The 23006-nt window shown below is 33.9% G+C and overlaps 1 protein-coding gene across 4 annotated transcripts in view; it reads left to right on the forward strand.

Annotated features, from left to right (window-relative positions):
* Positions 1-23006, forward strand: part of Elp4 (elongator acetyltransferase complex subunit 4) — a 243539-nt gene that overhangs the window by 80913 nt on the left and 139620 nt on the right. For all 4 annotated transcript variants that reach the window (XM_029555164.1, XM_029555168.1, XM_029555157.1 and 1 more), the window contains exons 6-7: positions 2695-2779; positions 8203-8391. In XM_029555164.1, coding sequence (XP_029411024.1) covers positions 2695-2779; positions 8203-8391 — 274 coding nt within the window. The remainder of the gene's footprint in view (positions 1-2694; positions 2780-8202; positions 8392-23006) is intronic.

Raw genomic sequence — 23006 nt, forward strand, 5'->3', positions numbered from 1 at the left:
TTGCTTGTTTATGTAGCCTTTAGCTATACATATGGACTCTTATGAAATTATGTTGGTCCATTTAATCTTTGGTTATACTTTCCTTTTGGGTGTTTAAGGCCATACAGTTAAACCAGATTTATTTTTAAATAACCAGATAAACCGATTTATTTTTACTGTTAAGGTCGTTTGAGGATCTGTTCCTCAAGGGTCACATGGGCTTGGGAGGAGCCCCTGGCTCCTTTCTTTTACCAGTTCCACCTAAGTGAAGATAAGTCAAAGGTCCTGCTCGACCATGGTTGGCTTCGCTTGGAAGCATGGAGGAAATTATTCCTCTGTGTTGACCCTCTTCTTTGTAGACTGGACACTGGTTCAAGTCCATCTGATGGGGTCTCCTCGGCCTCCTTGATCAAGAGGACAAGTGACCCACCACCATTATAGGACATTTTGAGAGATGCTCATAGTCCCCTGGAACTAGTCGATCTAGGAGGGCAAGGAGCAAAAAGTGTCCTTTATGTTCCTCTGACCAAATTATTATAGGCCTCAAAGTATGTCTGTTAAACACCCAAGATTAGTTCCACCATTCTGGTACTTTTATTTACTGTGTGTCATGTAGATAAATCTTGGGCAAAGACCAGTTATTCTCGGTCGTTTTCATTCTCTTAAATGAAACAGTGAACAGGGTGAAGTGATACCTAAGGAATGGGAAAAGGTGTGTGTGTGTATGTGTTTGTGTGTATGTGTGTGGGAGAGAGAGAGAGAGAGAGAGAGACAGAGAGACAGAGAGAGAGAAAGAGGTTAGTACTTCAAATTTGTAAGCAACTGAAATAAACTGATTTTTTAAATGAACAAAGGACCTGAATATACATATTTTTAAAGAAGATATGCAGATAGACAGCATCTCTAAAAAAATGCTCAATATCGTTAATCATTAGAGAAGTGCATACTAAACCCCCATTGAGATGTTGCCTTACGCCTATTGTAATGGCCTTCACCAAAAATGTAAATGGTAAGTACTGATGAAAATGTGGTGAAAGAGAAACCCTTGTACACTGCTGATGGGTATATAAATCAGTACAAACATTGTAGAGAATAGTATGATAGTTCATCAAAAAAAATCGGAGTAGGACTGTTATATCTAAGAATGCTATTTGCAGGTTTGTATGGAAAGGAAAGGAATTCAGGATGTTAAAGTGAATTAACGAGAACTATAATGAGAATTCCTGTATTCCCATATTCGGTACAGCACTATTCACAGTAGCCAAGATCCAACTCAATCTAAGTGTTATCAACAGATGAAAAAAATATTTTAATACACAAACATGCAACAGAATGCTATTTAACCTGGAAAAATAATTTTGTATTATACACTAGCATAGATAAAACTGAAGGATATTACACAATCCATAGTGCATTAAGAGGGACTGGAGATATATCCCATAGTGAGATTCGTCAAACAGTTGACTGGAATTTATTTCATTATTTGGAATCTTGGAGAAGATTTAGGCCTTCTGTGCAATGCTAATTATCCCAGATTGGTATTGTGTCTACTATCAGACAGTAGCACTGTGTTCTAAAAATTGATCTAGCTAGCACAAATGTGTGGTTATAATAGGAAACAGTCACAGAATTGCCCTTACACAGTATTATTTTGGGGCATACTTCCTCACTCATAAAAGTAGAAAAGCTGTGTCCATGTAATCTGTGTTTTCACTGAAATGAAGCAATGACTATATGAAAATGTCCACACTGCATAATCCTCCATCACCTGTAGCTATATTTGTTCTGCACAGAGCATTCTTTTCTCTGGTTCTCTCATCTTGTTTCTATAAGAAAAGAATGTGAGTTTGCAGCAGCTGTTGAATAACACACACATGTATGGGGCTATACTTACTTTTTTCCTGACTTAACTACTATTGCCGCTGCTTACTGAGCAGACTGCTCCGTTTCTTACCTCCCCATATTCTTTACTATCCATGCCTACTTCTTAACTTCACTTCTCACAGCATTTACTAAAGATAAATCTCACGTTTGTTTGAAAGTCTGAAGTATACCTTAAAAATGCATTTTACTGTTCTTAAAATAATAAAATTAATGCTAGTATTCATATAGGAAATAATTTAGTATATCTTCTTAAATTCGTACATTTAAAAGATGTTTTAACAAAGGGAACAGGAAAACAGCACATTTATTTGAGATTATACTATTTATCTTCATGTGTCCTAAAAAAGAAGTCAAGTGATTAAGTTACTATTATTTTAGCAGTTTGATCTAAGAAAATTAAAACTTTGATGGCAGATGAGCTCAGGTGATCAGGACATTGATTTGGGAGCACTTGGCATAGCAGTTCATTAACTACTGTTAATTATGTATGATTACTCCCGAAAAGCTATGGTTCCTGCATCTTTTAGATTGCTTCATTAAATCATTAGTTTTCATGGAGGTAACTAAGCCTGACGTAATTAAGTCATCTCAGTCTCCATAGATTTTTCTTCCCATGATGTCAAGAAGCTAAGCAAGTTAATATAAGATGTTGTAACTCAATCCCTTTTTATGTATTGACTTCATAGTTTAGGATTATCTAATATTAATTTGATATTTTTTATATTAAGCAGTCTAATAAGTTAATTGTTGTTTATTTAATGTTTTAGCATACATTTTTTACTTCCTGTATAACAAGCCCATTTATGTGTTTAAACCATTTCTTACCAACAGTCCTCTGTCCCATGGCTACACAAAACTGCTTCAATTTGTCCAGAACATCATTTATACTGAAGGATTTGATGGATCTAATCCCCAGGTATTGAATACTTTGAAAGTCTTTTATACTAATGTATATAATGTTGTTTTCAAGTTCATTAGGGGTAGACTCAGAAAATCTTAGAAAAATCAATAGTGAGTAACCTGTTTTCATACATAAACAGTATAAATAGGCAGAAACTCTTAATGTATATTTAGGATTTTCACTAGATTCTCAGTAAATGTACATAAAATGTACACATGATCTGTCAATGCTGTTTGTTTTTCAATATGTTTGTATCTTCTAGAATTGATAAGCAGTTATGTTTTGAAAATGACTACTAACACTGCAAGCTTTATATTTTTCTTTTTAAAATTTCAGTGTTTTTGGCATTCAAGCCTTAATTCTAAATTATATGTAAGAATCATCACAGTATTTTATTTCTTATTACATTATGCTTTGAATTGTTTCTTTGAATAAAATATATATTTTATTTGCTGTGTTAAAATATGTTGTACCTAAACTATTCTCTGTTGCTCTAGTTTTTTTCTAAACTTTCCCTAAATTCCCACTAGTGAAACTGTTTCATTAGGTCTAACTTAAATAAATGAAGAAATTTTTAATTCTAGATAGGACTTTCCAATATTGTTCTCAGTTATTTTAATTGCACTTGCCACTAAACAGGTGGTATTACATCTATATTATTTTAGCAAATACATTTCCAAAGCACTCTTTTTATTGAAGACAGAGAAACCCAAAAGTAATTTTGGCATCTTTAGCTATATTTGATGTTAATTTATAGCTTTTTAAGGTCTTTTTTAAATCAGTTTCACTGTTGAATTTAATAAGTTCTCCGTGGCAAAATGAATAATGTTTAAATTAGCCTTGCCTGTCAGTCCCCTAGCAAGTTGAAAATATTTGTGTGCCTGGGAAAGCATCTATTTGCAGATGGCTTTCAAGTGCTACCACCTTTGTAATGATGGCTGGTATCTGATGCAGTTTAATTTTGCTCATTATTGGTCCATTTTTGGTCCCAGCTAAGATTTATGGATGCCATATCTTTCTGTTGGTGCCAGTGCTCGTCTGGAGAGGCAAATTGGTCCCTGACAGACACCTCTCCTGACATGCTGTGGTAGCTATGGAAACAGGCATGTCACAACAGTTCCTGTGGTACAGTGTGCAGAGCTGCTGCTCGTGCAGGATGATGACACCACTTCTGAGAATGAGAAATTTTATAAATTATGAAAAAGTAAAGGGACTAGCTTCTAAGGAATATGCATACATACATCACAGAGACATGCACCCTAAGAATCCCTAATAAGTAACCTTATATTGAAATAGAATGAAAATTCATTGTTTTCTAAATTGTTTGTGTGGAGGGGAAAAAACACCATTTTCAAGAAACAGTTTATTCTTGATAATTGTTAGGAAATAAAATGGCATACGTTTGGCTCTCTAAACATGGGAGGTTCTGTAACTACGTACTTTCATAAAAGAGTGGTTCAAGTTGAGGTAAACATTCCTATAGTGAATGCTTAAAATTTTTAAATTAAAGTTAAGCATACCAATAAGTTATTATAAAAAATATAATTCCAGCTTGTAAGAACTAAAATATAGTTAATAAGTTTCTAAATAATTAAATTACAAATTACATTGTTTGCTCTGTTACCTGGTCCATCTCAGAACCTGCAGATCAAATGCATCAATGAAGGAATACTTTTAAAAATGCTATTCTTAAGTCAGGCGTGGTGGCACACACCTTTAGTCCCAGCACTCAGGAGGCAGAAGCAGGAGGATCTCTGTGAGTTCAAGGCCAGCCTGGTCTTCAAAGCGAGTTCTAGGCCAGCTAGTGCTATACAGAGACTCTGTCTCAAAAAGAACAGAAACAGCAAAATACTATTTTTTAGTTGAGTCAAAATAATATTCTAATGTTGAAATAAATCCTACTTTTAAAATTTTTATCTTCTGTGCACTTTGAAATAAACAAATCATTGGAAATAACAAATATATTCTAAGAGACAGAATATTATAATCTACTTTACAATTAATGTTAATATTAAGTTAGTCTATAGCTCATCTATAAAAATATTTGAGGTGTAGACATTTAAAAATTACTATCATAGTTTTGTTTGTTTTTAATTTTTAAATTTCAGATGTTTAAGAACTATAAAAATGGAATTAGAATATTGATTTTACTTAGAATAATAGATTAAATGGTAGATAGTTTAACAGGAATAAATTAATTTATTGTATAGCTGTCAGCTAAATTTTGTTTTTTAGAAACTAACATCCCAGATAGAGCAGATAGAGATTTATAATTCAGCTTTTGTTTTTGCAATTACCATTCTATTTATCAATATGTGAATATATTCTTCATACTGAAGTAACATGCCTCGTTATGTTCTGACTGACTGAAATATCTTACCACTCATTATTTGGCTCAGAATCTAGTTCCTTTTCTCTGTATATGTTAGTATGTCTGAATATGTTAGTATGTCTGCATATGTTAGTATGTCTGTAGGCTTTTTTTTTTTTGTATGAGTATATTGCCTGCATGTATGTGAGTGCACCCGTGTCATGCAGTGTCGTAGAGGTCAGAAGAGGGCTTCGGATTCCCCTGGAACTGGAGTTAAGGACAGTTCATAGCCGCCATGTGGATGCTGGGAATTGAACCCGGGGCCTCTGTAAGAGCAGTCAATGCTCTTAACCACTGGGCCATCTCCCCAGCCCCAGTATGTCTGTAAGCTTTTTGTAACTCTCCTCATTCCATAACACAATAGTTCAATAGTTCCGTCTAAACATTGAGCAAGTCCTTTCTGATATAATAGTCTGTAGTAGGTGGGGTAAATAGCAATGATTTGTAGTTCTGAATTCTACTGCCCTCTTCTCATTTTATTCTGTTTATTTATTTCACTAAAGTTCTTGCTCTCTATTTGTATTTTTTTCCCACCAATCTATCTCTACAACTTTTACTCCCAGCTTCTACATTGCTCTCTCTGTTGAGAACCTAACCTTGACCAATGCGAGTTCTGGGAATTGAACTCAAGTTTCCTGCAAGAACAGTAATGCATCTCCAGGCCCCATATTTGTACTTCCAATAATATCTTCCCTTGCGCATGGTTATACTTCATTTAATTAAGTAACATCTAAATACAATTAAATGATTTTTGTGGACCATGGAAATCATAACAAACTAAAAATAGTTGATCTTAACTGCTCAGCCATTTCTCCAGCCCATTGAAAAACATTTCATCTATGCTAAATATATACATTTTTCCTTATCCTTATTCTTTGAACAATTCAGTACAATTACTATTTATATTGCATTTACATTTTATTGATTATTATAATTAAGTAACCTAGAGATTATTTAAAGTGCACTTGTAGATGTTCTCAAGTTATATGCAAATATTTCATCACTATGTATAAAGGACTTGGACACCCACAGATTTGGGAATCCACAGGAGTCCCTACAGGTGATTCCTCAGGGCTACTAACAACTTTATGCTGTCCAGAATCATACACCTACTTACATAGTCCAGGCTATTTGTATTTGTATCTGTATTATTTATCCTACCTCAATTGTTGTTTGTTCTTTTGGCTTTTCAACGTTAGATTAATTTTAACTACCTTTGTTATAAATTGTGTTTTAATTTTTTAATTTAATTTTATATGTATGAGTGTTTTGCCTACATGTATGTAAGTGCAATACCTGTGGAAGCCGAAAGATGATGTCAGATCCCCTAGAAACTGTAGTTAAAGTCAGTTGTTAACTGAGTGGTTACTGGGAACCAAACCCGAATCTGCAAGAGCAGCCAGTATTCTTAACCACTGAGCCATGTCTCTGTTCCCATAAGTTGTGTTTTTAAAAAAGGAATACACAGATTCAATTTTTATCTGTTCTATCAGGAAAATTTAGTGGATTGGGTGGTAATTATTTGAAATTTTATTAGTGGTATTTTATAGCAATGGTAATACATTTTAACATCTTGTTTCATTAGAAAGCACATTCAAACTGGCACATAACTGAAGTCATGGCTTTAAGAAAGAACATTTTATTTCTCCCACCAGAAACATAATAATGGTCTTCCAAATATTTTCATGTGCTGTGTTTAACACCTTTCTTTTGCCCAGAAATATTGCTAGCATTTACAAAACATTTGTTCAATTAAAATAACCCAAACAGCAGAATTTATAAACACATATGTTAGCAAATGCTGACAACTGTCCTAGCTTTTTGTAAATTTAAAATATTCTTTTCCCCAAAATTAATGGCCACCATTATTATGACCTTAATGTCAATAGTCTCTGGTGGTAAACGTTCACCTGTCAAGGTTTATACAAAAAGTTGAACTTAATATAGTAAAAACACCTTCAAGAAGGAAAAACTACAGGCAAGTATAAAGTATAAAACCAACCAAAAAGTTACAAATTTTTAAGTATCTTTCACACAAAAGATCCAAGTTGGTGATACAAAATGAAGTGAGAAATATTAAGCAATTCATAGTTTATGGGAGGATTTGCAGAATTTTCTAATGCCTAATTATGCATTTGTAAGCATTTGAAATACCATTTTTCTGTACTATTACCTTGGATTTCTTATATGTTGTTTTGGGGTTTTGTTTTGTTTTTAGTTTTCTGAGTCAGGATCTTACTATATACACACCTGACTAGCTCTTGTTTGTAGATTGATTATACTGGCCTTGAACCTTCAGTGATCCTTGTGCCTCTTCCTCCTAAAGGCTAGGAATACAGGCATACACCACACCCAGCTCTTCCATGCTTTTGTAACTATCACAAACATAATTCTTGAGTCACTTAAAATTTAGACAAAGTTTAAAATTTTAGTTTTATCTTGACCTGCAAAGTTTTCAAAAGTGGGGGGAAAAATGTGTGTGGGTGTATGTGTGTGTGCATGCCTGTGTTTTTTGTTTGTTTTTATTATTTTTATTTTATGTATATGAGTGTATTGCCTGCATGTAGGTAAGTGCACCCGTGTAGTGCAATGCCCACGGAGGACAGAAGAGACTCTCAGATCCCCTGGGACTGGAGTTACGGACAGTTATTAGCTGCCATGTGGGTGCTAGGATTCGAACCCGCATCTTCTGCAAGAACAATCAGTGTTCTTAACTGCTGAGCCATCTCTCCAGCCCCGCATGCGTGTGTTTATAGGCAGTGTCTTGCCATTTTGCCAGGCTTGCCTTGAACACATAGGCTCAAACACTTCACCTACCCCAGTCTCCTAAGGAGCTGGGACTCTAAGTATGCCTCCTTGCCTGGTTGTGCCCTAATATTTTCTATACTCTAGTAATCGCTAGTATTTCCTATACGCTGCCTTCTTACTATTTCTGTATAAGTTTTTACCACATCTATTAACATTATCTTCCTGATATTGTAAATAAAAATAAGAAGTAACAGATTAAAAAAAAAATCCTACAGATGAGCAATGCCTCTGTATTTACCACCCTCTCACTTTCTTTTAGAAAAAACAGAAAAACATTTTAAGAATAGGAATTCAGAATCTTGGCTCACCATTATGGGGAGATGACATTTGCTGTACAGAAGACTGTGACAGTAGTCACAGACTTACCAGGTTCCTCTACATTCTCCGTGGTCTTCTAAGAACATCACTGTCAGCCTGTATCATCACGATGCCAACACATCTTATCCAGGTAAGACCTTGTATATAATCTCTCTTACTCAGTGAAGAAATGGTGTGACATGTGGTTTAAATATCCATTTCCTTGATAATCAATGCCCTTGGCCATCATTTTATATGCTTGCTAGCCATTTAAATATTTTCTTTTGTCTTTCTTTTATCTGTTTTTGTTGGGTACGCTCTTTATCAAGTTGTAAAGTTCTTTACATGTGGCATTACTATGCCAACATTACAATTACCTGAATAAAACAGCCTGCTTCTTAAATTTAGTTTTTAAAAGTGGGCTCAAATTCAGAGGACATTCGTTCCCCCCAGATATCTCTTGGAACTCTCTGTGCCCTGAAACTGTGCTTCTGAGTCAGGCTTCACTCATATTTTATTCAAAACCATTTCTCCAGCTTCAACTGCACAACTGTAAGCCCTGATTCACCCTTGTCTTATCATCAAACATTCTTTCTCAATCTTGCTTTTTCATCTCTAGTTCTCAGGTATAAGCTTCCTTCCCAATTTTCACTGTGCTCAATGAAGACGGTGCACTGTCTTTTAGCACTTTGATATGTTAATTCTCAAGTATACTCACATTTGGTCATTATCTTTTCTGGGCAGGGTAGCAAATTGAGGTTCCCAGGAAATAAAATCAGGTGCCCAGGTCACAAGAGCACATGGTTCAATGAGTTTGCCATGGTTAATTAAAAGTCCTTAGTTTTACATTATGTCCATTTTATGTCATTCTCACATTTATGTAGTTTAGCTAAACTAATAAACATTCTCAAGAAATAAGGCTTTAAATCTTAATAAAATTTGTCAGTTTTTAATTGGGTGATGATTTCTCTCCCTACCTTTCAATTTGATCTTTGCCCTCTCTAAAATCTTTTCCTGTTTTCTTCTAAATGGTTTATAGATTTTTTTTCTTGAATTAGTGAATCAATGTATTCCTATTTCAATTTTTTAAATATTTTATTTATTTTTACTTTGTGTGTATGAGTGTATTGCCTGCATGTATGTGAGTGCACCCGTGTTGTGCAATGCCGTGGAGGTCAGAATAGGTTGTCAAATTCCCCTGGAACTGGAGTTAAGGATGGTTCGTAGCTGCCATGTGGGTGCTGGGAATCGAACCTGGGTCCTCTGCAAGAGCATTCATTGCTCTTAACTGCTGAGCCATCTCTTCAACCCCCCATTTCAATTTTTTATACAAGTGTAATCTGTGTTTTCAAACAGCTTTTAGTTTCTCTAGTTAACATTCTGTTTATTTATTGACTAAACGTGATGAAATTCACCGGTTTTCTTTTTACTTTGTCACCCAGACTGACCTGGAACTGAGGCTCTTCTCTTGCCTCAGCCTGTGACATGCTAAGGGTATAGATCTGGACCACCATGTGCAGCATTTGTAGTACTTTTGATTAAAGGACTTATCATCAGCTCAAATACTTGATTTCATATTATCTTAAATATCTTATATGTTACAATATTGTATGAATGCAAGGCCAGACATTTATACTTTATATGGTTCTGTGATAATGTTTTATTAAATGTGAATAAAAAATTATTAGCACAGTAGCTAGGCTTTTCCTAGCTAGATGATCAGTAAATGTCAGTTTAATGAATATTAATTCCTTTTAGTTGGTTGGTTGGTTTTGGGGGTGGGGTCATCTTTTCGTTGTTGTGAGACAGTCTCCCTGTAGCCCCAGCTGACCTGGAACTCACTATGTAGACCAGACTGGCCTTGATTTCATAGAGATCCACCTGCCTCTGCTTCTTCTAGTGCTGGGATTAAAGGCATCAGCCACCATGCCTTGTCCATGAATATTAATTCTTACTTGGAAAATTATTTCTAATACCTAATTGCTGAAATTGCTTATATGATTTAAGTAGTTCTAACATACCCAGACCATTCCTACAAATGATAGCTTAATGAAAATATCATTTACTTATATTAACTATAGCAATGAACATATCTCAAAACTATGGCTGAGAAGTTTGGCATTAATAAGAGAATTTTTACTCATTGGCTAATAGGATTTATTTTTAAAACATTTTATTATTTTTATTTTATGTGTATGAGTATATTGCCTGCATGTAGGTTAAGTGCACCTGTGTTGTGCAATGCCCACGGAGGACAGAAGAGGCCATTGGATCCCCTGGAACTGGAGTTATGCATAGTTGTTAGCTGCCATGTGGGTACTGGGATTTGAACCCAGGTCTTCTGCAAGAACAACCAGTGTTCTTAACCGCTGAGCCATCTCTCCAGCCCCAGGATTTATTTTTAATAGTCATGAGAGGTTAACTCAGTTTTCCTTTACAGGCTTTCCACAGATAATTCTTAAACCTCAGTTATGACCATCTTATATTTATATAAAGATTGTAGGGGAATTTTGTCTAATCATATGAGATGTGCTATACACGCTTGTATTGTTTTATTGTTAATCGTATTACTATAAAATGACTAAGAGTAGCTCAGTTACATGTGATAAGCTTCTTGATTTTGGTGATACATAAATCTGAAACAGACATGAGATGCTGGTGAAATTCCTGTTCTTCGTACTTGTACTGCAGCTGTGTTGTTAGTACAACTTCTTGTGAGACTCTAGAACTTCATAAATAAACTCTTCAACAATTGAAGATTAAGGAAAAAGTTCCATTCCAGACAATTGAGAAGAATATGGAAGTAGGCTTCCTCTTTATTATTGGAAGCAAAAAAAAAAAATCATGATGTAACTGTATTTGCGTATATAATTTTACATATTATTCCAAAAAACCTATGCTAAAAAATTTTTTAAGGAAAAACAAAAATGAGAGCATTTTTTTTAAAGCCATGTGTTATACATGATCATCACTTAAAGAGATTCTGGCCTCATTCTGGAAGAGACTCCAGCTTGTGTCAGGAACAGCAGGCGGAGACAGTACCAGGTGAGGGCAGCTCAGCCGTCCATACCACAGGCCAAAGACAAATGACAAGGTCATGGGGCTGTAGGAACATGAAGCAAGATTTTTATTTTTAAACTTTACATATTTTTAAGCCTTTGTGCAACTAAAACAATGTGGTTTAAATTTATGATTTTTAACATATTAATAAAGAGTACTTTAAAATAGAAATAACAGCATTTAAGGTCAGACTGCTGATATGTTTAAAATTAAGCATTATGACCAAGAATTAAAACATTTTCCACATGGGGGCTGGAGAGATGGTTCAGCAGTTAAGAGCACTGGCTATTCTTACAGAGGACCCACGTTTGGTTCCACCAAATGGCAGCTAACAACCGTCCATAACTCCAGTTCCAGATCCAACACCCTCTTCTGACCTCTGCAGGCATTACATGACATGGGTGCACTTACATGCAGACAATACACTCATACACATAAAATTAAGATAATAAATAAAATGTTTTTTAAATGTACCTCATGATAGAATAATATGACCTTTAAAAAGAAAACTATATAATCTTCTAATATTTTCTCATTTTAATACAATTTTACTAAACTATCATACAATAGGCTTCTGACCCTAATATCAATTGAGCTATTAAAAAATTAACTTCCATAAAAATCATGTATTTCATTTTAATACAATTTTACTAAACTATCATACAATAGGCTTCTGACCCTAATATCATTTGAGCTATTAAAAAATTAACTTCCATAAAAATCATGTATTTAGCAAGGAATAGCTCATGCCTTTGTTTTCAGCGCTCAGGAGGCAGAAGTAGACAATCTGTGAGATCGAGATCAGCGTGGTCTACAAAGCGAGTTCCAGGCCAACCAGGGCTACATAGTGAGATCCTGTCTCAATAAAAAAAAAAAAACACAAAAAAACATATATTTGTTTTTATATTAATACATTTAGAAAATATAAAACAGTCATGATATAAGCAGAGGGTAAAACTCTTGATAACTTATAAAGACTGGCAGGGAAAATATAACTAAGGACACAAAAAAGAAAGAGAATACTGGAACCAATGTGCTTAGAAATTGAGTCAGAAGTACCTAGAGAGGTGGCTTGATTGGTAAGTGCTAAAGCCAACAGCAGTGATGGATCACTTGTAATCCCTGCACTGGTGAGGAGAAGGCAGATGGATCCTGACTTAATCGGCAAGACCGTCTCAGAAAACAGGGCAGTGGTAACTAAAGAACAATACCCAAGGTTGACTCCTGTTTTCTGCACATGCATGCACGCCTGCACACACAGGAGCACACACACAAGAAATGTAATTGGAGGCATATAAATACATAAAACCAAAAGATTGAGTTTATTTGGAAATTTATACAGTGATTATGCACATTGTACAGTGATTACATGGACCAACTGTGGTCTAAACGCTAAATATTAATTCATTTAATCCTTATGCTAGCCTGATGTGCGCACACACAGCATTTTACTGCTCCCATAACCACCATGCTATGCTGTGTATTCCATATGTACTGACATAGAGTCAGAATGAAGAAAAAGACTGGGTAAAAAGTAATATTCAATGATGTTTTTTTTAAAGTCTGTATGTTTGGAGGCAGATAGAATCAATAAATTATTTGATATTAGTCAAGGGTTAACTCACCAGCTTTATCTTCTTAACTGTAAAAATTAGGTTAAAAATACCCAGGCTGAGGATGAGAAATGCCAAGTATTGACAACTAATAGGCATTTAGCATGTGGGAGCAATCGTGATTTTCACTGTGTATTTCTTAACAGACCTTCAAAATTGAGAATCTGAGCACAGAGATCAGTCAAGAAAAATTACAGTGTAAGCTCTGTTGATGCAATAGAAGAATGGGCAGTGTAGCTCAGTGGGAAAACACATGCTTAGCATGCTCAAAATCCTGGGTTCAATTCCCAACGACAAGAGGACAGAAATCTTCAATTTCCTGTCTATTAGAAACCCTGGCAAGATCCTCTCCTGGGTTAGGTAGGTCCAAGACAGGCCAGCATGCACAGATAAAGTTAGATGTGTATCCAGATCTTATCATAACCATGATGCACAGGACTCTTAACCAAGACATCAACTTTTTTTCTACCATGATCAGTACTGTCTCTGGACTTTCTGAGTCAAAATTTAAATAGTCATTGAATGAATAAGGGCAGTTGAGCTCGTTCACTCATTCATTCAACAAATATAGCAGATACCCACAGAGATATAGTATTGAACACAACAAAGCCACTATCCTCTGGGATGTGAAAGATAGGACCAAAAAAAAAGGTGTGTGTGTGTGTGTGTGTGTGTGTGTGTGTGTGTGTGTGTGTATGTGTCTTTAAGCCGTGGGGTTGATAAGTGTTTCTGTCAGGAAATAAAAACATAGTTTGATAGTCTTGGAAATTTTGTCATATAATTAAGTGTCTATAAAATAACACTAGACTAATAGTATATAAAATATTTTCATCTCTTGGAGTGATAAAACAGCCAATCGGCGCTCTTATTTTAGTTATTAGCGTTCTGTCAGATGTGTACAGTAATGATTAGTTACCCTTTATTGTACTTTTGGCATGCTTCCCATGTTTAATTTCATTGTAGGGAAGGAACACATAGTTAAGAAAATTGCAAAAAGGGGATGGATTTAAAATAGGGAAAGTAATAGATTTGAAACTGATTTTAACTTATTGTTGTAATAAGATTTTGCAAGCAGAGTGAAAATGGTTGATCTTTACATTTTCATGTGAAATATTTTATGTTCAGTCTCACAGCTTTAAATTTGAAAGTTTTTATTACCTTTCAATTAAAGGTTATTTCTATAATAGCATGGTGAAAGCTGACAAGGATATAGTGAAGGAAATGCTATTTAAGGTAAATAAAATTATTTAGCAAACACATTTTGAATGTCTTAAAACATACATGTAGCCTTCAGTAATTGTCCCTGTGAAGTAGTAGCATTACTCATGTCCTCTCTCAGTAGAACGTAGTTAAATGCAGATTCTTGTTGCATGCTGAACTGTAGAGTAAAGCGTTACTAGGAACAGGGTGACGCCAGTGCCCTATATCCAACATTACTCAGTTCCCAGATCCCTGCTGAGTAGTTGTTCTACTCGCCAAGAAGCCTGTTAAAGAGCCCCCAAGAGCATGTGTACAGCCCTCCATGTTAATAGTTAATTGGTGAGGATGGCAAGATGAGAGGACAGCCGAGCATGTGGTCTCTCAGACTGGAGCAGTAGACAGGCCTTTAGTTATAATAGCAGCAGCTGCTCACGTTCTCACAACTTAACTGTTCCAACTCTGTTGCTGGGGCAGAGTTAACATGACTGGAAAAGAAGGAAACTTATATCTAAGAAAAGTAACTGAGACCCACTCCTTAAGCTCTTCTAAATATCTGTTTAATTAGAAGACTAGTACTTTAACTTTCAAATTTATGTATAAATTTCCATATTAATGGTTATTTCAAAGTACATTCAACATTCAACTACATTTCCCCATTTACAACTGGAAACAGAAATGTCTTTGCCCCTTTGAAACTTTTTAATGAGTTTTTTTTTTTTTGCAAAGTGATAAAAGTACTTTAAAATAGGACACTTTGATTTCCATATCTAATAAGCTGTGAAACTATAGTATCTTTCTGATCTATAAATGGGAACTGTCTTACTGATGGTGAAATTTGTTATCCATCTGGAAATTATGTAAGAATTTTTTGCCTTTTATTTTATTTTCAATTCCCAGTGATAGCCATGTGCTTGTGAAAAACAAGAACCAGTAACATTTCTTTGATGAAATAAAAGCTTAGTTTTGTGCCAGTTATGGTTTTCTTAACAAGATAAAGGAAAATAAATTTTCCATAGCTTATGTAGTTTTACACAGCCCATGACAGGTTGTCCTTTATTTGTACTTTTTTTTTTACATTAAAAGCACTTTTACCTAAAACTGTCGGGAAATATATATTGAAATGCCTAAAATTGCAATTAGAAGAGAGACTTTGTTTCCTTATACCTTTCCCACAGCTTTACTTTCAAAAGAAAACTTTTACTTTATATTACTGCTAATTTTTATTGATGCTGTCATAATCCATACTTTTTTAGGAAAATTTTAAGCATAAACAGCCTGAAGTGTTCCTTTATAATAGTACAGGAGTGAAAAGTTCTTTCATAATGAAATATTAAATATTTTTTATTCTGGAACAATGTATAAATATTGTCAACATTTAGTGTATTTTCTTTGGAAATTTAGTTCCTAAACTATTGAAATTTTCTTTTTTTCAGAATAGATTGCATATTTGAAACCAAATTTTACTAATTGTAATTAGAACTTTATCATTAAATTAATAGGATTATCCAATTTTCTTATCATGTAGTCACTGTTTTTTAATGATAAGATCCTATAGAATTTTTTCCCAGCTTCTTATTGAAGAAAACTATTTCATTGGCTCATATGAATGAAAATTTATTTTCTGATTAAAAAAATTAAGAAGAACATTGTCTCTTGAAAATTGAGGAAATATTGGCAATTGATTACTGCTAGGTGAGGAAGAGCTGATCTTCCTAAAGTGAGGGACTCTCAATAAGCTGACTAGACCTCAGTAGATGAACTTGTACTGAGGAATGTCTGGGGACATTAACTTGACACAATAGGCCTTAACACAAATGACAGAATCTATGAATTCCAGTGGTGGGACTATGGGAGGGTGCCAGTGGGGATGGGGGTATGAAGATGATTAAGATTAATTGAGATGTATTATATGAAATACACACATTCAATATTTTTTTAATTGAATGTAGCTTTTAAGACTAATCTATAATATTGATGAACTAGAGCTTTGAAGCCACTAAAGTGAATGATACAGAATGTTTGTATGTAGAGAAACCTTCTTCCTGTCTATGAACACTGTTAATGCTGGGTATCTGACAAGCCAAACTAAGTCAGGCCATTACATTACATTAGTGGTTGCCTTTACAGCTATCCACTAATATGGTCTTAGGAAGTAGACTCCAGTGGTCTTCTGAATTTATCTTTTATTCTTAAATAATAATTAATGGCTGCAAGATGGCTTAGCCAATAAAATACATCTACTGCCAAGCCTTATAACCTGAGCTCAATCTCAGGGATCTAAGAGAACTGACTTCCACAAGTTGTCCTTTGACCTCTTCCCACACAACATGGTGTGCACGCACATACACACACATACAGAGTTACATACATACATACATACATACATACATACAAACATAAATTGAAATGTTTTGGCCTTTTTATATGAATCTCCCTGTTACCCTAGCTGGCCTGGAGCTTATTATATAGACTATCCTGGCCTCCCTCTCACAGATCTGCCTGCCTCTGCCTCTCAAGTACTGGGATTAAAGGCATGTGCCACCACACCAAGCTCTAATTTTAAAATTTATAGAGAATTAAGTATAATTGTTTGGTAAATAAACAACAAACTATAAATATATATAAATTTTGGAAAATATTTTTACCTGTAATTGTGGATATAATCATTATTATAGGAACAAATTAGTCTACCATCTATCATATGTCCTAATGTATTTTAAATGTACTTTATGGATACTATAGACATGACTCAGTGGTTAAGAGCACATACTCTTGCAGAAAATCTGATTTTGGTTCTCAGCACCCAGGTCAGGCAGCACACAACTGCCTGTAACTCCAGCTCCAAGGGATCTGACACCTCTCATGTCCATCCATGAGCACCTATACATTTATGTACATACCCACACGTGCACACCTATTCTTTTTTAAAATCAATCTTTTAAAAATGTACTTTTTAAAGGGTATTTGAGGATGAAAATTGTGGATGTAGTCATAGCTATCAATTACTAAAGGATGAAGCTAAATATTTTAGGTGTCCGTTTTTCATGATTTCTTTCTTAGATGTTCTCATCTGATAATCCACCTTTAGTTGTTTTAGATCTTAACCACTGCAAAAGCAGTTATAAGGAAATGACATATTTACCAGTTTTAAAAGAAGCATTTTTTTTTCAAATGAACTGAATCACATTCAACTCATTTAAATTTTACAATGTGCATATCAAATTCTAGTAACATTTTATAAGTCTAGTGAGTTGTAAGCAGAGTTTATTTTTCTTTAAATTAGCAAATAGTAGAACTGTTTCAACATTTTCTATATGCTTGTGGTTTATAAATTCTTATATTTCCCATTTGTTTTTCTTCTCTTTTCGAGTGCAAATGACCAGCATTTGTTTAAAGTTTAAAATTCTCATAGCTTCTGTGCACCATAAATGTACTTTATTTTTAACTTGTTTTCTTGGTTAAGAAAAGCCAAAACTTTTTACACAAATTGACTTCACGTTAACTCTAAGTTTCTGTCTTTAGCATCCAAAGCAGTACATGTAGCATTTTCCTCTTAGTGTAGGGTACACATTAAATAATAGCAGGATAATGTAATTGCAAGTCAGATTCATGTGCATATTGTAAAGTAAAAATATCACTTAGAACCCTTTTATTGTGTTTAACCAAAGTATATTCAGTAAGTGATAAAGAAAGTAATAATTTTTCAATTTCTCTAGAACAAGTGTGATTCATACATAGCTCCTGTAGTATTAGCAATGGTTGCCTAAAGGGCTATCTCGGATCAAATGTTTCAGATGTACCCATGATATACATAGTAGAGTGTCTCATCATTGTATAGAGATTGAATCAGTGTTCGGGCATATGGAACCTTTGACTGCTGGACCACATCTTTGTAATGCCCAGTGTCCAGACATGGACACAGCTGTTCCAGGAGCAGAAGCAGGGAGGAACCTGTGTGTTCCCTGTACTTGAACAGGATACAAGAGAAATGAGGGAAGGATCTTTTATGTTTTATTCATCATTCTTGTCTTCAGAAATGAAATACACTTTTAATCGTACATTCATTTTATAAATAAAATTACTAAGCCTTTTATCTTGGTGTTGCAAGCGGTCTGAAAAAGACATGTGAGAAAATGTGGGTTTTGAATTATTTCTGTTTATATACTTGAATGTGTACCCTTCCTTAAAGAAAGCATAGAGTCTTTAAAAAGGTTACTTATTTCTTAATGTTGAGACAAAGTGTGCTTGTTGCCAGTTATATTTTGCAGCTGTTTAAGTATCAGATCAAATATTATGCCCTAATGTTATGTTTTAGTCCTTTGCAGTTAATTACATTATTATCATTATATAAAGAGTTCTAGCATTTTTAATAATGTTTTCATACCCTACATAGTTAATCTTTAATGTTGGGGAGCACAAAGGGAGAGATTAAATTAGCCTTGTAACCTCTTTCTCTTCCAGGCTGATGATGGAAAATAAAAGCTCTAAGCCACAAAATGTAACACTTAGAATTAATATTTAATTAGACTAGCAAATTGTACACTGTGGCTGAAAGCTTCCAAATAGTTGTTAGTGCCACAATTGACCTACAGGTTTAATAATAACTCACTTCTAGAAGCAAGTGCCAGTTCAGCAGAGTAGAGCCACTAAGAAAGTCCTGAGAGATTAAAATCAGCAAACCAAATGGCAGGCAAGGATTCCTGGGATGGAGCCTTCTGGAAAGCTGGGAGCTGGAATAGCTTTGAAGCCAGGATTCAGATGAGAACAGTGGGTGAAAAAGCTGATCCCTCCTGTTCTGGGAGCTTCTGGTTGTAGGCCAAAATCTTAGAACAGATTTTTACTAAATGTTTTTGCTGCAGCTATTAACTTACATTGAAAATCAAATATCGAATAATTTTTCTGTAAAATTTAACAAACTTTTTGTGTAAACATTAGTTCTTAATATTAGTACATAATATCTGTAAATTCAGATCATTAGATTATCAGATAGGTTTGGCGCTGTACATCTATGCTGTTTTGCTGTGACATGCTGTTTCCTTGTTCCCTGTATAGTTGATTTATATGGTTCATTTCTATATTATTTCATTACGAGGCATTATGCAGAGCCAGAGAAAGAGATTGTAAAGTCCATAGCCCAAGACTTTTTTCTTTAAGAAATCATATATATGAGAATATATCGACATACATGTGTCAATAGGCGTGATTTCAAGGCATCATTAATTTTAGAAAGCTTATGTTAATAAAAGCAATACTACATTTGTCTAGGTTATGATGTGATTAAATTACGAGATAAATAATTAGACCTCCTGATGAAACATTAGATCCCTATATATCAGACAAATTCATATGATAAAAATAGGATCCCATGCATTTGGAAATGTGAAGATATAGAACAGCAGACTGAAAGGGGGACACCATAAATAATTTATTGATTATATCTTAAATAATGGAAGAAAAGCTTGTCATTAGTTTAAAAATGCAAGCAGGTGAGGACCTTGCCAGCAGAGGGAGTAGTCCTGTCTTCTGTCAGGTTCCCATCACTTTCCCACCTGCCTCAGCCTTTTTCCCAGCCAGTCTCCCATCTGGACCTGGCTCTATCTGCTGGTTCCTGATGACAGGCTATCATTTTGTGCTCAATATGGTATTATTCTAAGCTGATTTTAAAGTTTAGTATCTTTAACCTGCCACTACATCACAAACATCAACTGGGTGTTCTGCTTGCTACCTAGATGTTAGCAGTTGTTTTTCTGAGCAGGGCCTGAGTTTGGGAACATCTGTGAATTGCTTTTGAACGATTTTAAGTAGAAAATAGTAAGGTAGAATTTCTGATTTAGGATTACCCATAAAATACTTTTAAGCATAAAACAAAGTTATATGAATACTTTCCATAATGTAAAACTAAATAATGTAGAGTTGTAGAAAATACCTAAAAATAATTTTGAACACTGCCATTGTTTATTCTAGCCTACTTTTTATAGTATTTGGTGCATTACATTCTTAGAGACTTCAGAATATGTTTTATTAATGTTTTATAGAATGCCGACAAAAAAGAAGAAAAGCTGATATAAATATCTCTTCTACAAAGTATGTAGTATTTACATCAGTGTAAGCATAAATATTTCTAAAAGTCATGTTCTAAAACAAATCTTTAAAAAGATCCAACATTTTCATACAAGGTTAGAATACAAGTGTTTGATCAGCTAGGAAGCAGAAAAGCATGTGGCTTCACTGCTTATTCTTAGTAAAATGAGCAAAACTCAACAATTTCATTCTCCTTTGAGCTGAAGTATATTTGCCTTTAGCTCCTTTGTTACATGTTTTAAGCTTTAGGAAACAATATTTGTTTCATGATTTCCCTATATGAACATTGTTATTTGATAATACTAAGAGAGTGTATTTCCTTTAAGTTTTTATTTTAAAAATCTTTCTCTAAATTCTAAAATAAACTGCAAGCTTGAATAAAAGTCACCATTAAATATGCAAAGATTTAATCTAAAAGACATTGTAAATCTATTACTATTAATATAATTTTGTCAGACTAAAATATATTCATTATTAAATTCAAAAAATCATGAACATTATTGTTTCATGATTTTGATAGTGTAAGGAATGTGAAAAATACCCCCACTTAAATAGCTCTAGATTTGTCCCTTAATTTAACTTTATTATTTGAATTTCATCAAAAAGGAATGTTATGACTTGTGATATGTTTGTGTTATAAGCATTTTTTGAGAAATGTTCAGTGTCCTATACTTGGTTGTGAGGAAAACGTACATGCATCTCTCATATACACTTGGGTCAAACATAAAGTGACTTAAGTACTCTTTAGCCCTTTATCTAATATTGCTTAATAACTTATATTGTAACTTACTATTGCTCTGGCTAAGTATGATATTCATGCCATCATCAGACAGGAACTTTTCCTTTCATATTTCCTCTCTCTCTCAAGTCCTATAAATTGAGCAATAACCAGGAATTTTTATTGAGGCATTGAATAAGTGCTTTCTGTCAATTGGTTTATTCTTGTCAAACCTTAATTAAAATACTGATTAATTGGTTCTTAATCTTCTTGTTAAAATATTTACGAAGAATTTATTTTATGTTGGTATGAATTGCACCTTTTATATTGGTAAGGTATTTAGATTCATCAAAGTAATGAAATCTGTTCAGGATTTAAAATACTGTCACTGTTACTTGTTAAAGCTAACTATATACTTAACTTTTATTATAAAATTGTGGGAATTTTATATGACGGTAGTTGAATTATCTTAACAAAATTCATACTTTATGAGCTTAGAGTTGAAAAAGTATTAAATTAATCTTTCATAATTTAAAAATCTCTTTAATGGATTTGAGGTAGCCTAATAAATATGTGTTACCATTCTTTAAAAGCAGACAAGAAACATTCAAATCAAAACATAAGGTTCTTAAGAAATTAAAATTGGGATGGAATGGTAGAACACTGGATAATCTGATTTGCCTTGGTCATTTGCAGCAGCACGTGATATATGTTAAGTTTAAATTATTAAGAAATTATGCTAGAACAGAAAATTTTAAGAGCCTTGTCTGTAACTTATGACAATGCCATCTGAGATTGCCAGTGAACTCTGAGAACTCCTAGACACTGGCTCTCTTCTCTTCTGGCGTCCCTCCTAGTCATACTTGGCTACTGTCCAGAGCTGACAACTTTCACCCAGGAGCAAAGGGAGATTTGTCTAGTAGAAGAAGGATTTTTGAGTCATCCTAGATTTTCCTGTCCAGATGGGCAAGGAGGAGAGGTGACTATATCATTGTATATACTTAGGTGATGTCATTGTGGCACACATGCACTGTAACCATTAATTTATTCGTACTTGTGAATTCTGGTGTCCCTGTTCAAATATTCTTCACTGGAAAATTTAATGTAGGAATCTCAAAATTGATACAAAAACCATGTTCAAATTTATGTTTGATGACTTGATGCACATTCTTAACTGAAGACTGGAAGACTTCACACCTTTACTAATAAATAAAAACACTTAGAATCTGGGAGGATAAGAACATAGACATTCCGGTTTCAAGACCTCCACTCTAGTTATTATGCTAAACCTCTCTAAACACCACTGGTCATATTATGACAATTTCTTATCCACAGTGTATTCCTGCTGAAGTGAATTATGATTATTATGCTTTTAAGGGTTTTCTAAAGGCATTAATTTTATATTCTTTTACATAAATTCACCTACCTTTATCTAAAAGGCCATTTACTATTAATACTGTGACTTGAAGGATCTTGTGACAAGAATGGCTTTAAGGTAAGATCACATCAATGGACTAGACTTTTATGAATCTTGAATATATACAACTAATCACCTCTTTTTTAAACTTAAGAAAAATGCATTTATATGCCCAAGTATCTTTTTTACTTCTATAATAGCCAGAAGACTGAATGGCTTTACCATATAAATTAAAGGTTATCTCAGTCAGAAACTTGGATGTTATTCTTTTATAATTTTTACTACATTTAGTCTATAGATGTTCCCGATATCCCTATAATTTTCACAAATTTGCTTTCCACATTGTACAAACTTTTTTAAAATAGCTATACAGAAGGCAGTAAGATCACTGTTAAATGTAACTTCTTTTTATGGTAACATAATTGTTTATTCTTTAAGGTTTCATGAAAGCATTTAAAATTGATTTTAGTTCTTAGATAATTACAGTAATATAAACTTATGGGACTTAGACATTTAATAAGTAAAACATAAGTGAGTGAATGAATCTCTGAGAGATTTTGAAATCCAGACTGGACATCTAATTTTAAATTTGTAATTCATTGATTTTCCTCTTCAAAGTATATATTAATTTTATCACCTATAAACTATCTTAAAAAGATCTAGGAGATTGATAAATA

Source organism: Nannospalax galili, unplaced genomic scaffold, assembly GCF_000622305.1.
Source record: "Nannospalax galili isolate Female #2095 unplaced genomic scaffold, S.galili_v1.0 scaffold11, whole genome shotgun sequence".
Classification (NCBI taxonomy): domain Eukaryota; kingdom Metazoa; phylum Chordata; class Mammalia; order Rodentia; family Spalacidae; genus Nannospalax; species Nannospalax galili.